Source organism: Radiomyces spectabilis, assembly GCF_025331425.1.
Source record: "Radiomyces spectabilis strain NRRL 2753 chromosome Unknown BYT42scaffold_5, whole genome shotgun sequence".
Lineage (NCBI taxonomy): Eukaryota > Fungi > Mucoromycota > Mucoromycetes > Mucorales > Radiomycetaceae > Radiomyces > Radiomyces spectabilis.
In genome coordinates this window covers 360,718-374,628 of record NW_026251930.1, presented here as the reverse complement: position 1 = coordinate 374,628, position 13,911 = coordinate 360,718, and the positions used below count along the sequence as shown (strand labels likewise).

The following is a 13,911-nucleotide window of genomic DNA, read 5'->3' as shown; positions in this document are numbered from 1 at the left end:
ATTGGATACGAAGTACCAACCCCAGGTGTTCACGATCATCGCACCTTTGAAGCACGGCTCCTATATCCTCGCGAACGCTCAGGGAATGAGAGCTGTCAACGGAGCAGAAAATTCATTGAAAGGGAACCACAATTTGCGACCTCGTTGACGAACCAAATTCGCTTTACACTGGTGTCGCTCTCGGGGATGGGCCAATTCGTGCAGCTTCCCTGATGATCGCTTGTGATATACCAGCAGCAAGTAAAGTCACTGGTTCTACAGGTATGTAATTTAATGAGTACCATTTTTACAGAAGCTCATACAATCTACTATTTATCTGGCATTGACTCTTTTCATGCGTAGTACAAATGTAACCGTCGATCTGATGCTCTGCCGGGTAATCACTTGAAACGCTGTTACAGGATCCATCCTGGCCGACAGTGATCACCCTGCAAGCATTGGTCCATCGTGGGCGAATGGTTTTAATCCTACAGGCAACAAGTGCAAAAGGTTTTAGTTCGTCCCAATTCTTCAGTCGGTCAACGAACAAATGCAGTAGACTGCTTATTGTTTGGCGTAGGTTCCGATTGGCACTGTTAATACTTAGTATCTCATTCTCTTAATCAGTTAAAGAGCCTTATGAAAGTCGTGTGTGTGCGACCCATGGCTGTTATTCTCCTCCATGGAGAGTGCTCATATGTGCAAATCTGATAAATTAATTTTAGTAAACAAGTTTATTTATCTCGGACTAACTACCTCTTGTCTCGCTTCGCTTCGACTGACTGAGCCTCTACACTTCGCTTTGGGTTATTCCATCTATGCATTTGAGAGATATGTGCGGAAAGTTTGGAAAGATGAAGTTTCACGTGGGCCTGTGTGCACTGCGAGCGGGAATTAAAAAGAAGGAGCTGAATTGACTTATTTCTGCCATTTGAGTTATCGGTGTGGCACACCGCGATTCTTTTTCCACCTTGAGACATGACACTGGTAGAGGAACAGTATCCTTCGGCTAAGCTGTCCGCAAGCACCACTCCCGAGTTCACCGACTTGACTCGATGGCGATTGCGCGTCGAAGAAGGTGCTCAGACCTGGCATTATCTGGAAACAGACGAAGAATGCAAACAGTGGCCTCAAACCGTGTGGGATAAATACCATCTCGGCCTTCCTATTGTAAAAATCGAACGATCCACCACTTTGATCTACACTAAAATCTTATAAATGCTTTAATAGAATGCGCCAGTGTTGCCCGATGCAAAGACTCCTTTGGAAGCTGCACGGAACGGATTCGAGTTCTATCGGCAATTGCAGACCGAAGATGGTCACTGGGGCGGGGAATACGGTGGCCCAATGTGGGTACACATTCGACAATAGTGCGACGTACACTCTTTAACGTACTGTTATTTAGGTTTTTAATTCCGGGTTTGATCATCACTTATTACATCACGGGCACGCCGGTGCCAGATCCTATGCGTCGCGAAATTATTCGCTATCTGTTGAATCGAGCTCATCCCGAAGATGGCGGCTGGGGTATTCACATTGAAGGCATTTCTACAGTATTCGGCACGGCGCTCAACTATGTTGTCCTGCGTATCCTTGGCCTTGGCCCAGACCATCCAGCCATGGTCAAAGCACGAACCACGCTGCACAAATTAGGTGAGTTGTAGGAATTTGAATCAACCATTGTTCGTCGGTTTATTGATGCATAAATTATTAGGTGGTGCCACCGGTGCACCCTCTTGGGGCAAATTCTGGCTCGCGGCTCTTGGTGTATACGATTGGAAGGGCATGAACCCCGTTCCACCAGAGTTATGGTATGATCAACTGAGTTTATAACTTGTAATTCTTTTTGGCTAATGACATAATTACCCCACAGGGCACTCCCCAAGGTCCTTCCATTCTGCCCCGGTAACTGGTGGGTTCACACCCGCTTAGTCTACCTTCCAATGGGCTATGTCTACGCACGTCGCTTAAGCGCACCATTAACCACCTTTACCCAATCACTTCGAGAAGAATTATATGTTCAGCCATATGATCAGATCAACTGGAATCAACAACGTAACAATATTTGCGAAGCCGATCTATACATGCCTCACAGCAAAATTATGGACGTTCTTAATGGTATATTTCTTATCGCATCTAATGATCCCAGGAAAACACACTGAAAAAATCCAACATCTCTCTCTTTAGAAATGCTCACGTATTACGAAATGATTCCTGGAAAAATCAACAAATTACGCGATTACGCATTGAATCTTACGGTTGAACAAATCCGCATGGAAGATGAAAACACTTTCTTCTTGGACATTGGTCCCGTTAACAAGGTGATGAACTGGCTTGTTGTCTATGACCATTATGGCAAGGACTCCAGAGAGTTCAGGGAGCATGTGCGACGTAATTTGGACTTTATGTGGATGGGCCCTGAAGGCATGATGATGAACGGTACCAACGGAAGTCAGCTGTGGGATGCCACTTTCATCGCACAGGCTTGTGTGGAATCCCAACTGGCCACCGATGAACGCTATCGCGAGAATATGATCAAGACTCTGGAATTCATTGATCTGACTCAGGTAGGCATGACCGATTCCGTTTACAAAAAAAAAAAAAAATAGTACTTATCAAGGTCCATTTTTTTTTCTATCATAGATTCGTCGCAACGTGCCCGAACATGAAAAATGTTATCGACAAGTATCCAAGGGAGCTTGGCCGTTTAGTACACGCGACCAAGGCTATACGGTGTCGGATTGTACAGCTGAAGGATTGAAGGCCACCATTCTTTTGCAGCAAACGTCAGGCATTCCTCAACTGATTACGATGGATCGACTGCATGATGCGGTGGATGTGCTGCTGACCATGCAAAATGCAGATAATGGATTTGCGTCTTATGAACCGATCCGTGGTCCTCATTGGTTAGAACTCTTGAATCCAGCCGAAGTGTTTGGCAACATTATGACAGAATACAGTTATCCCGAATGCACCACCGCCGTGCTTATTGCATTATCGACTTTTCGAAAATTGGATCCCGACTATCGCAGAAGTGAAATCGATGCCACCGCAAGTCGCGCCTTGTCGTATATCAAAAAGGCTCAGCAAGAGGATGGGTCCTGGTACGGTTCCTGGGCTATTTGCTTCACTTATGCCGCTATGTTTGCGCTACAAAGTTTGGCAAGTGTTGGCGAATATTACGAAAATAGGTAAGAGGAAACAAAGAGAGGAGCGACAACAGCCGAGTTGTTTATCGATGTTGACCCTTTCATTTTTTTAGTGAATACGCACGTAAGGGATGTGATTTCCTTATTTCGAAACAACAAGCTGACGGCGGTTGGGGTGAAACATACAAGTCTTGCGAAACCAAAGTGTACTGCCATAATCCCAAGTCCCAGGTCGTCAATACAGCTTTCGCTGTAATGTCTCTTATGGATGCAAAATACCCACACAGGGAACCCATCCGTCGCGGTATCCAGCTGATCATGCAAAGGCAACAGAACACGGGTGAATGGTTACAAGAAAGCATAGAAGGTGTATTTAACAAAAATTGTAAGTACAACAAATAGAGTGCTTTGAGGGTGACCGTGTCAGCATCCTACTCACTTTCTCTTTTTTTCATCTTGCATAGGCATGATTTCGTATCCCAACTACAAATTTTCCTTTACTATTTGGGCTCTCGGAAAGTACGCCAAGATCTATGGAGACGAGGCTATTTTCCCTTGATGAGACCGTCTATTTAACCACGATATCCCCCAAACTGATGTTTCAATAAACTCCTTGTTCACCAAAAAAGGATGAGAATTTACCATAAATGGCTTGTTCCTGCCTTACAACAACGTAACTCCCGTTCTGCACTCTGGTTCCACACAAACTCCGATGCTGATAGCAACCAGCACAGTAATTTTTTGGATCCTCAAACGATTATTTTTTTTGGTCTCCTTTGACATTCCTTTTTTAATTTTTTCTCTGCATCTTTGTCTTTTCTTTCTTTTTTTTTTTTATTAATTCTTCCTTGCCAAGGCTTCTGTCAGTCGACGTGCACTGTTTTGGTGTGCTTTTCAACGCAACCTCCGCAATCTCATCCGCATACTCATACTCATACCCATAAAAAAATGACCACTGCAAATCGCAGTCGAACCGCCTCATCCGATTCCTATTATGATACCCCTTCACCGCATCGTGTACCCATCAACAGCATCGATTACCATATAAATAAACCGCTGATGGTGCCTGTTCCATCCCGTTATTCATTGGATCAGCAGGATATACCCATCAGTAGTAGCATCAACTCATTTCAATCTTACTATTCTGCCGCTGCAGACACCAGCAGCCAGAATCTACGGATACCATGGTCTAGTGACAAAAGTCATTCTACATGCACACCGAATGAAGAAGTAATAAGAACCCCGCTGTGTTACTATGGATCTTTGGAGGAGCTTTCCCGATCGCAGAGTTCTTACTTGGACACATTCAGTGAATATGAAGTGGTGCTGGATGACGGGACGAGACAAAAGCGATCAGTGTCACTCACCACCATACCTACGTTGCGATTCGACAACTTTTGCGGTTTTGTGACAAAAGGCGACAGACTAATGGAAGGGGAAGACGAAATATGGTCCGCTTCCAAGGTGGCACGACCAAAGGCACTATTACAAAACGAGGCACAGTGAGTTTCATTTTTTCGGATATAATGCTTTGTATAACTGAAAGTATACTTTCTTTCTTTTAATTCCACTTGTGGCTAAAAGCACGATTGGGGAAACCACAGCTCTCTTATCAGACAGACTCCAATCCGATTCCGATTCCGACCATGCCTCTACTCCCATCATCCACAGTAATCACTCCAAGCCTCCGCGTCGGAACCGCCAACGAAGACACGGAATTGTCAAAATCAAACAATGGTTCCAGAAATGGCAATTGTCCTACAAGCAAAAGATGGTCCTGAAATGCAGCACGGCCTTCATGCTTAGCTCCCTCTTCACATTCGCTCCCTTTCTGAATGATCTGATTGGTGGACCGAACATTTCGAGCCACGTTGTTGCCACTGTCACTCTTTTTTTCAATCCATCGAAATCCGTAGGCGACATGATCGAAGCCGTTGCCTTTGCTCTCAGCTTTACGGCGGCGGCTATGCTGTTTTCCACACTGAGCATGTTGCATGCGATCTATTTGCGAAGTCAAGAACGGTATTGGACTTCGTGCATCGTGACACTGGGGTTCTGGTTGGCTTCTAGCACATTCTTTGTTTCGTTCATCAAAGCACGTTACGCTAAACCGAGTATTGCGTCAGGTAACAGGATCCCTTTATGCATAAAAACGCGTCCTATTATACTAACGAAAAAAAAATATTTACAGCTTGCGGTATTGCTTTTATGATTATTTTTCCTGTGATTGTGCGCGAAGGACCGGCCGATCGGACCGATTTCGATCCATCCATCATTCAGGAAACTTTTAAAACCGTTATTCTAGGCACCACCATCTCTGCTGCTGTGTGTTTCTTTATGTGGCCCATGACGGCAACGAATAAATTAAGGTATAGTTATGCATCCGTCGTGTAACATTTTTTCACCGTTACATCGCATGACGCACGCGAATAACTCCTGGTGCTTCAGAATAGAGATCGATGAAACACTGACGTCAATCCGGGTGCTTCTTAAATTGTTGACTAAAACGTTTTTGTTGGATGCCGATCTACCGGATTTTACTGCAAACAAAAGTCTCGAAAATGCCATCAATGCCCACTGTAGCAGTTTCACGGCGCTTCAGACCTCGTTTCAAGATGCGAAGAAGGAGTTTTTCCACTTGGATATGTGGCGTCACAGCCATGAATACGAGACAATTATTGACAGCCTGCAACGATTGGCGCAACATGTTGGAGGTCTGCGAAGCAGTTGTGGTCTTCAGTTCGAGCTGTTGAATGATAACAAGCGGAAACATCGAACTATGCACAAAGTGACCAAGGTGTGGAGCGTGAAAGCAGATGACCAACGTCGCCGGTTGGAACAAGAACTACGCTGTGATCAAGCCGATTCTCCTACGCACGACGACAACCCGGCTTTCCATCCTTCTGATAACGCTAAATCACCGCTGAATCGGTCCTCCCGTGATTACTTTTCAAAAATGGATGATAGCGAAAAACATAGCGCCCTTGGCCAGTTTATACGCACAGTGAAACCTCCCATGAAATCACTGGCTTATACTTGCAAACAAACGATATTGCATCTTCAAGCCAGATTCTCAGGACGAACAACGCCGACAACACCTTCATTTAGCCTGTTGCGGCAAAACTTGGCGATGGCCATTGCCCTTTTCGAAGAATCGCAACACCATGCTCTTACCAGAATGTTTCGTCGAAAAATGTATCAAAATGCCAAAGGTTATTTACCGGGCGAACTCCATTCTCAACTCATGACACAGTTCCCGGCAGATGATGTGTATTTGGTGTACTTTTTTGTTTTTTGCTTGCTTGAATTCGCAAAGGAACTGATGGTGCTGGTTGAATCCGTACAATCCGTGTTTGAGCCGGCGATGAAATCAGACAAACGTGGCTTCTGGCTATGGTGCAATGCCATCTTTACCGGCGCAGGTTAGTCAAGCTAAATACTGCTACTTTCTACTATCCGGGCAATGAAGCTTACGTTCTTACACGTAGGTAATTATGGTATAAGCAAGGCTGATGCATCCAAACCGCTCAATGGCTATGTTCCCAACAACAACAATACGCTCAATACATTGCATACACCGGCTCCAACCACATCTTGGCGAAAGTTTGTATTGCAGTTGTGGAGTTTTTTCTCTTGGTTTCGACAGCATAATGTACGGTATGCGGCCAAATCTATGTTGACAGCCATCGCCGTATCCTCTATCGCGTTTATACCGGCAACTCAACCTTATTTTATCTCGCTTCGTATGGAATGGACGCTTATCACAGTAAGTCGACCTATGGAATTTGACTTTTGGTTTCTTTCTGTTTACTAACTCAGTACCGGTGAAAATTCATAGGTCATGGCAGGCATGGCACCTACCGTGGGCGGCACCAACGTAACAGCAGTTTTGCGTGTCTTTGCAACGATCGCTGGGGCGATTATGGGTTATATCGTATACAGTTTATTCCCAGCAAATCGATGGGTGCTTTTCACCTTTACATGGCTATTTACCATTCCCTGTTTCTGGATGATGCTTTATCATAAGCACGGTCGGTTCGGCATGTACGCGCTTTTGACTTACAGTTTGGTCGTGCTTCACAAATTCAACCATCGAGCCGATAATACAGTGGATATTTTTGAATTGGCATGGATGCGATGCGCTGCAGTCTCGGCTGGTGTTATTATTGGTAATTTTATAAGCGGCTGCAGCCTAGTGACTGAGACTGGTTTGAACTAAGTAACCTGCACCATAGGACTCATTGTAACGACTTATATCTGGCCGTATGAAGCGCGTAAAGAGCTACGAAAAGGTTTATCTGATTTGCTGCTCAAATTATCGTGGCTTTACAAGCAACTTGTGTCTGAATATTCGGAAACCGACAAGACCAACTACGAAATGCTGATCGAGCAAGTGTTCAACGTCCAATATGCCGGCAGCGACCCCACAAAGGAAGAGATCGGCGCTCTAATCGCTAGAAACAAGATTCGTACAGCGCAATTTCAAAAGGTGGAGTTGGATCTGCAAGTCAGTCTTGTGGAACTTCATGGACTTTTGGGTCATGCTATAAACGAGCCGCGCCTCAAGGGAAAGTTCCCACAAAAAACATACGAAGCAATGCTCCAGTCCTCTCAGAATATTCTCGACAAGTTTCTTTCCATGCGAGTGGTTATACTGAAGGATGTGTGGGCGTTCCAGGTCCGCCGCGATTTCGTGTTGCCTGCAAGCAAGGAGCTGATGGAAATGGCGGGAAATGTGTTGCTTTATTTCTATCTACTGGCTTCCGCCCTGCAACTCAAGACGCCGTTGCCGCCGTATATGCCACCGGCAGAGAAAGCACGTGAAATGCTGATGATGAAGCTACAAGAACTGTCACGAGCGAAAATGACGCCGACCGCTGCCAAAGACGAATGTTACATGGTTTATTACGCCTATGTAGCGATCATGGAAAGCATCATTCAGGAACTAGAAAAGGTAATAATTTTTAAAATGATAAAATGAAGTATGCATGGTAGTAATTAACTTGTTATTATTTTGCTTAGCTTGGGCAACACATGAAAGATCTCTTTGGAACTCTCGTACCCGCCGATCAGTGGGCGCGCTGTTTTGGGATGCTCGATTTAGAGCAGTGTAACGATCTCAAATAAAACAACCTGAATCTTTTCTGACATGTGCTTTTTGTTGGTGGCTGATTTTATTGGATGTGATTGGTCCTTGCTCCTTCCAAAGGACGGGTATTTTCTGTGGTGCTTAATTGCTTCGTTTGTGCATGTGGATGGATCTTGCTAGTATTGGTGTTGGATTGGTTCTTGCTTGACGCTGAAGCATATCATCGCGTGATTCGCGACAGAGATCATTTCTTCCTTGATGCCCGTAAAAAGGAGGTCTTGCCTAGATTCCGGGGAGCGCGACGAAGGAATCGTGGGTGGTGTGGACGAACTAGGTCCGCAGGAAGAATCGCTAACGTCGATCTCCAGGATGTGTATAGCTGCGGCGGCGGAGTTCAAGCGAACGGATCAATGATCGATGATTTTATTTGGCCTCAGCCAAAAAGATCGAGACACGACCTGAAGATTTCCGTTTCGACGGCAGGCCATCAAATAGTTCTTTTAAGGGATCCAAAAACCAAGCAAAGGATTCCTTTTGACTGGAACAATGCTGGATAATAGCCAATGCGTACGGGTACTGCCGTTCTGGCTTTAAATCCTTTGTTCTAATATAGCTTAGAAGTCGCTGGAGGGATGACTGGAAACGCAGACGGAGATCAGGTAAGCATGAGTACGTCGCTAATCTAATGGCCTTTTGATAATTTATCCGATCATTTGATTTATCCCGCCAAATACGCTTATATGAGGTTCGAATGATGGTGGGCGGGGCCGTTGATTGAGGATATCCTGGCTGTGGACCCTCTAAAGGTGTTTCCGTAAAGCAGATCCTGTGGAATAAACGTGGCTACAGATTTCACACTGGTGCATCCAGGGAAAACAGGAAAAAAAAGGTTATAGGTGAAAGCACAGATAATGATGAAACGTAACTCTTCGATCGTTTTTTTTTATATTCTGATCCTTGTGCCCATAATCTGATTGGTGGCCATTTAAGAGGGAGCAGTGTCATAAACTATGCGTCATATTACCAACGGTTCGCTTAATGTGTATCCCCCTTACACATACAGATTATATAACTCATAGATAGAAAACAAGGGTATTATTTTGCAGTAATAAGGGTGATGGGATCAGCGATGTCGTCAATGTGCACGAACCTGATTGGTTTCTTTTGTGCACGACTTGATCGGTTTATTTGTGATGATCTACCTTGATTCCCCGGGGAACTCTCGCGAGCTGCCATATGGTGATCGATAAGACAAAATGCTTTATTTTGGATCGTGTTTCGCATCACCTTTCTCAAGCCTGGCTTGGCACACGTATTACTAAACTCGCTGTAGGCCATACAATAGTCTCAGATTTGGGGTAGCATAAGTGCCTGGAAAGTCATGTCATTAGCTTCATTGCCTGGATCTTTTGCTGTAGCTAACAAGTCCACGGACAATCAGTCGCTTTGCTTTTTCACTTGTTCCCTGCGTACTGTATATGCAATAATATAATAATACAGCATGCATGAGTTAGGAATACCGTGAAGTAGATAAGTTACGCTATTCATATTTTCATTTATATGGTTTAGTAAAGATGCGGTATCCGATAAGATACGAGCGCGTTATACGATAGATGGTCGTAGGATCCGTATAATGCATGGAATGGAGATTGTATATAAGGCGAGTGATGAGTATCTGAAACTATATGGAAGGGAAGTGACAACGAAAAAATGGAAGTGTGATTAAATCGACGTTGATTAATAGATGTGTGAGATACAATCCGATTCAGTAGTGAATGTAGCCCGCAGGGAATTGTGTTAGGCACGGCACACAGTGATGGTTCTTTGAAAAAGTCAATACAGTACTCCTCTCTTTTAATCAACATTTTAATAAAGAAGGATGAAGAGATAATAAAACATGCTGTGTTATTGTACAGTGTTACAGCAAACTATACAAAAGCGCGGTCTTTCCTTATCCTAGTTGCTGGCGTCTTTTGGTGTCTCTGCAGGCATTATAATTACAGAGAAGCTTTGCTTCATGCCTTCTGTACATTGTTGCTTCAATGTCATTTGACATAATCCCAAGTTTCTAGTTTCAACACCGGTTTCTTCTTGTACATGCACCTGCACTGGCTACAATGTCATTTGACACAATCCCAAGTTTCTAGTTTCAACGCCGGTTTCTCTTGTACATGCGCCTGCACTTGTGTGAAAGACAGATCTTGCGTGTTTTTAACGAAGCGGTTACTAATCTCTAGTTTTCTGAGAGTTTCGGTCACCCTCTCTGGTCGTGTATTATAGTATATTAACGCGGCATCCTCATTACTCAAGGTGCACATAAAATCAAATAGGATCGTTTTCAGATCTTCGCTTTGAATTTTTCTCCCGCTACACATCTCTTCGTAGAGCAAATAAACTTGAAAGTTCAGAAAGATCTTCTTCTGTGAACATGACACGTACATCGGGTGAGTTTTACCGTATTTTCGAAAGGAATACAGAAGTTAATAATAACATGCAGTTCACTTATAGCCTCAGATCGCTGGCCCGCTTCAGACGCATAAACACGAGGAAGCTGATGGTGATAAGCACTAAGTTTGTGAGCGTTAGATAAATTATCTGATATAGAAGCATAACAAAGTGGTGGGTGTATGGAAAATATAACAATAACATGTGAACATGATTAAAAACGTTGGACATAGGTGATATAGAGATTGCATTTTAAGAACGGCATAGCAATTTGTTGCAATCTGTTAATGAGTATCTGACTTCTCCCAGCTCTGCAGATCTGTCACACGCTTGCGAAGGCAATCGGAAAGTTGACCAGCAGACAGATCTACGCCGACCAGAAGATGGAAAAGGACCTTTTCTATGCGATAGCCGGAGTAGCGACAGGCTGATCTCTATCAAGAGCGGCGTCCGCGACTTTTTTAGGCGCTGCGCCGACATGTTTCTCTAATTTGCGCGACTGAGTTGACTCCAATTTTGGCATAGCAACCCAATTACTCTACACACATTTATTGCGCCCCATTTTCTGACTTTATTGCAGATGAAGTGAAACCTTTAGAAATATTATTCTTTTAATGAGTTTTTTATATTAGGTTTTTTTCATTTTAAAATTGCCAACATCCTCTCTGAAACAGAAAAAGGATGCCTTGTAATAAAAATAATGAAACTGTACAATTATGACGAATCGAACCTGATGAGGGAAAAATCTAATAAAGAGTATCTAAGAATCTAGAGCTTGGAAGGGACTTCCGGTAATGGTCGACCGGCTTTCACCCACTCTTGGAGAACTTGACGGGGTTCGCCGAGGACTTCGGCTGCACGAATACGTTTATCATGACCCAGTTCACATTGTTCTCCGCTTTTGCCAACCACCACACGATCCGTGGTCACAGGGGCGTCTTTGGATGCCGGATGTTCCGGGGACTCGCCTTGCTTGATGTATGCGCGAACTCCGTCAATCGTGACGGGACCATCCGGGTTAAAGTATTTTTTTGCTCGAGTCATATAATCATTCACCGTATCATAGCATTTGATGCGACCACAGGTATTTTTGAATTGGGCCGCACATTTCGGACAGCACAGCAACAAGAGGTTGCATGAAGCATGAGCGCAATTCTGGTACCGATTGCACGGTTCACCGCAGATATGGCATCGCGTAAACACTTCGTCTGTAATGCGTTCTCCCATGCGAGCATCAAAAGTGAAATTCTTTCCACGGAATAGGGAATGAACCTGCTTCTCTTCCTCGATCCATCGACCGTAAGCGGTAATTCCTCCTTCAACAAGATGGACTTTTCGAAATCCCGAAGCTGATTGTAAAATGGCGCCTGCCTTGGAGCATCGAATACCGCCCGTACAATACATGAACACTTCCTGATCCCGCGGCAAATCCTTGGTAATTTCATTCATTGCCTTCATGCTTCCCTTGAATGTACTAACATCAGGACGAATGGCACCTTCGAAAAAACCAATTTCACTAAAAATGGTAACACCTGTCAACTATATCGATTCATGCAAAATCAATTCTTCCCAAACAAATTCATTTACCTCTCATAATGATTACGCATGTCAATGAGTACCGGATCCTTTCCATGCTTCTTTTTATAGTTTAGCAATTTTTCATGCCATTGCTTTGGCGATAAATGCGAAGGTTGACTTGTTAGATCATACGTGGCTGGATCGAGACCGTCAGCGACAAGCTAGCACAACTCCATGTCAATCAAGGGTCAGATATAAACGTTGTTATAAACTAATTCGTACCTGTTTGCGAATGCGAACGTGCAAGGCACGGAAGGCTCGAGGACCATGCTCGGTGGCAAAATTGAGATCCATGAGGCTACCGCCAAACATGGGCTTCAGGACATGTTCGCAGTAATCTCGAAGTTTAATAACGCTGGCTTCCGGGCAAGAAAGTTGTGCGTTGATGCCTTCGACTGAGATGTAGATGCGGCCCACAATTCCCATTTCCTCAAAAGCCGTGAGTAGTTGTTTTCGGAGCGGAAGTAAACTTGCTTCAGGCAAAGCGTGGATCTTGTAGAAAGCCATAGTCTTGTATGCGCCCTTATCGGAAGCGATGGGTTTAGGAGTGATGGCCGCCTTTCTGCCAGTGGCTGGTAATTCGTGGGCTGCAGAAGAACAGGAACGAGAGCCCAAAGGACCGGAAACGAGCCGATGCGTCCAATGGCCAGTTTTAGGACCCACGGCCACCGCAGATCGTAACTTGACCGGCTCCAGGGAACGAACAAAAACCCGCGCCGACTGCCACTGAGACAATGGCGACAAGCGATGAGAGATACGCTGCAGCATGTCGAAGAATGAGTGCAACCGATTACTCAGTTTCTGAGTGTGTTCAAGCTTTTTTCTTTTTTTCTTTTTTTTTAAGTGACTTTCAATGTCGCGGTATTATAAAAAAGAAGTCGCATGTTAAAAATTTGACAAGGTTGGAACCTGCAACCACCAGAACAATGGTCAAAAAAAAGGGCATACCTTGCCACGGATACAAAAGAGGGATAGCGTAATCTATGATAGACAATATGGCTTATACTGCGGAACTATAGTTATAACTGCTTAAAGACACATCACACATATTCTGTAAAGGATTGCCGCCATACAACAGCGAAGCCGGTTTGAGGCTGAAAACGCCTTGTCAACTTGACGCGACCAACAATAAATGTATTTTCGTATCATGCATAATATAATAGAAAGGCTCCAATTTGTGCCATTCATTGGTTAGAAATAAAGACAAGGCAAGAAGTTACCAAGTAAATGTATCTAAAACAGTTAAAAAATACCACTAGAGCAAAAGGAAAAAGAAGCATTATGTATTTTTTTTTTGAACATAGTGCCAAAATCCAGAAATAAGTGTAGATTTTCTTTGTGCCGGAACCTTCCTCTTCAGCATTGTTGTGTTGGACATAGTATATTTATTTTTACTATTTGCTTCACTATACGATCTCAGCCGTTCCTGGGTAAACAATATCCATTATTCTATTGTCACTTCATTTTCCATGCATACAGTTTCAGAAGATCCATCGCATGGTCTCCATGGAATTCTCAGTTCCTTTCTGTTGCCAATCATACCCAATCATACGATACCTATTCCATCATACATGATTCGTATATTCATAATATACAGTAACGCAATCATTCTTTATCCGATAACAATATTTATTGCATAATATAAAAAGTAACCACCATGAAATACGGATA

General features: G+C 43.9%; 4 protein-coding genes across 4 annotated transcripts; 2 read left to right on the top strand and 2 right to left on the bottom strand.

Moving 5' to 3' along the window:
• Positions 1–931: 931 nt before the first annotated feature.
• BYT42DRAFT_564917 (terpenoid cyclases/protein prenyltransferase alpha-alpha toroid) lies at positions 932–3,776 on the top strand. Its single transcript, XM_051567801.1, has 9 exons — positions 932–1,149; positions 1,210–1,328; positions 1,385–1,632; positions 1,694–1,790; positions 1,853–2,097; positions 2,167–2,546; positions 2,623–3,170; positions 3,242–3,513; positions 3,593–3,776. The coding sequence occupies exons 1-9, from the start codon at positions 958–960 to the stop codon at positions 3,685–3,687; spliced, it is 2,196 nt and encodes a 731-aa protein (XP_051424290.1). The 5' UTR covers positions 932–957; the 3' UTR covers positions 3,688–3,776.
• Positions 3,777–4,187: 411 nt separating this feature from the next.
• Positions 4,188–8,255, top strand: BYT42DRAFT_494572 (Fusaric acid resistance protein-like-domain-containing protein; the record flags this gene model as incomplete). The annotated part of the gene is made up of 8 exons (XM_051564308.1): positions 4,188–4,630; positions 4,713–5,254; positions 5,320–5,497; positions 5,577–6,550; positions 6,617–6,894; positions 6,967–7,297; positions 7,364–8,082; positions 8,151–8,255. The coding sequence occupies 8 exons, from the start codon at positions 4,188–4,190 to the stop codon at positions 8,253–8,255; spliced, it is 3,570 nt and encodes a 1,189-aa protein (XP_051424289.1).
• A 385-nt stretch (positions 8,256–8,640) lies between these two features.
• BYT42DRAFT_634105 (uncharacterized protein) lies at positions 8,641–9,797 on the bottom strand (the record flags this gene model as incomplete). Its single annotated transcript, XM_051572476.1, has 2 exons — positions 9,368–9,797; positions 8,641–9,043 (listed from the first exon to the last, which is right to left on the bottom strand). The coding sequence occupies exons 1-2, from the start codon at positions 9,553–9,555 to the stop codon at positions 8,641–8,643; spliced, it is 591 nt and encodes a 196-aa protein (XP_051424288.1). The 5' UTR covers positions 9,556–9,797.
• A 1,424-nt stretch (positions 9,798–11,221) lies between these two features.
• BYT42DRAFT_564913 (uncharacterized protein) lies at positions 11,222–13,056 on the bottom strand. The gene is made up of 3 exons (XM_051567800.1): positions 12,463–13,056; positions 12,250–12,401; positions 11,222–12,178 (listed from the first exon to the last, which is right to left on the bottom strand). The coding sequence occupies exons 1-3, from the start codon at positions 13,006–13,008 to the stop codon at positions 11,431–11,433; spliced, it is 1,446 nt and encodes a 481-aa protein (XP_051424287.1). The 5' UTR covers positions 13,009–13,056; the 3' UTR covers positions 11,222–11,430.
• Positions 13,057–13,911: the final 855 nt, after the last annotated feature.

Excerpts from the sequence above, each read along its gene's own strand:
- BYT42DRAFT_564917 (XM_051567801.1), top strand. The coding sequence starts at position 958 with ATGACACTGGTAGAGGAACAGTATCCTTCGGCTAAGCTGTCCGCAAGC. Across the intron at positions 1,329-1,384 it reads GGGGAATACGGTGGCCCAAT|GTTTTTAATTCCGGGTTTGA; the intron begins GTGGGTACACAT and ends ACTGTTATTTAG. Across the intron at positions 1,633-1,693 it reads AACCACGCTGCACAAATTAG|GTGGTGCCACCGGTGCACCC; the intron begins GTGAGTTGTAGG and ends ATAAATTATTAG.
- BYT42DRAFT_564913 (XM_051567800.1), bottom strand. The coding sequence starts at position 13,008 with ATGCTGCAGCGTATCTCTCATCGCTTGTCGCCATTGTCTCAGTGGCAG. Across the intron at positions 12,402-12,462 it reads ACGTTCGCATTCGCAAACAG|CTTGTCGCTGACGGTCTCGA; the intron begins GTACGAATTAGT and ends GAGTTGTGCTAG. Across the intron at positions 12,179-12,249 it reads ATGCGTAATCATTATGAGAG|TGAAATTGGTTTTTTCGAAG; the intron begins GTAAATGAATTT and ends TACCATTTTTAG.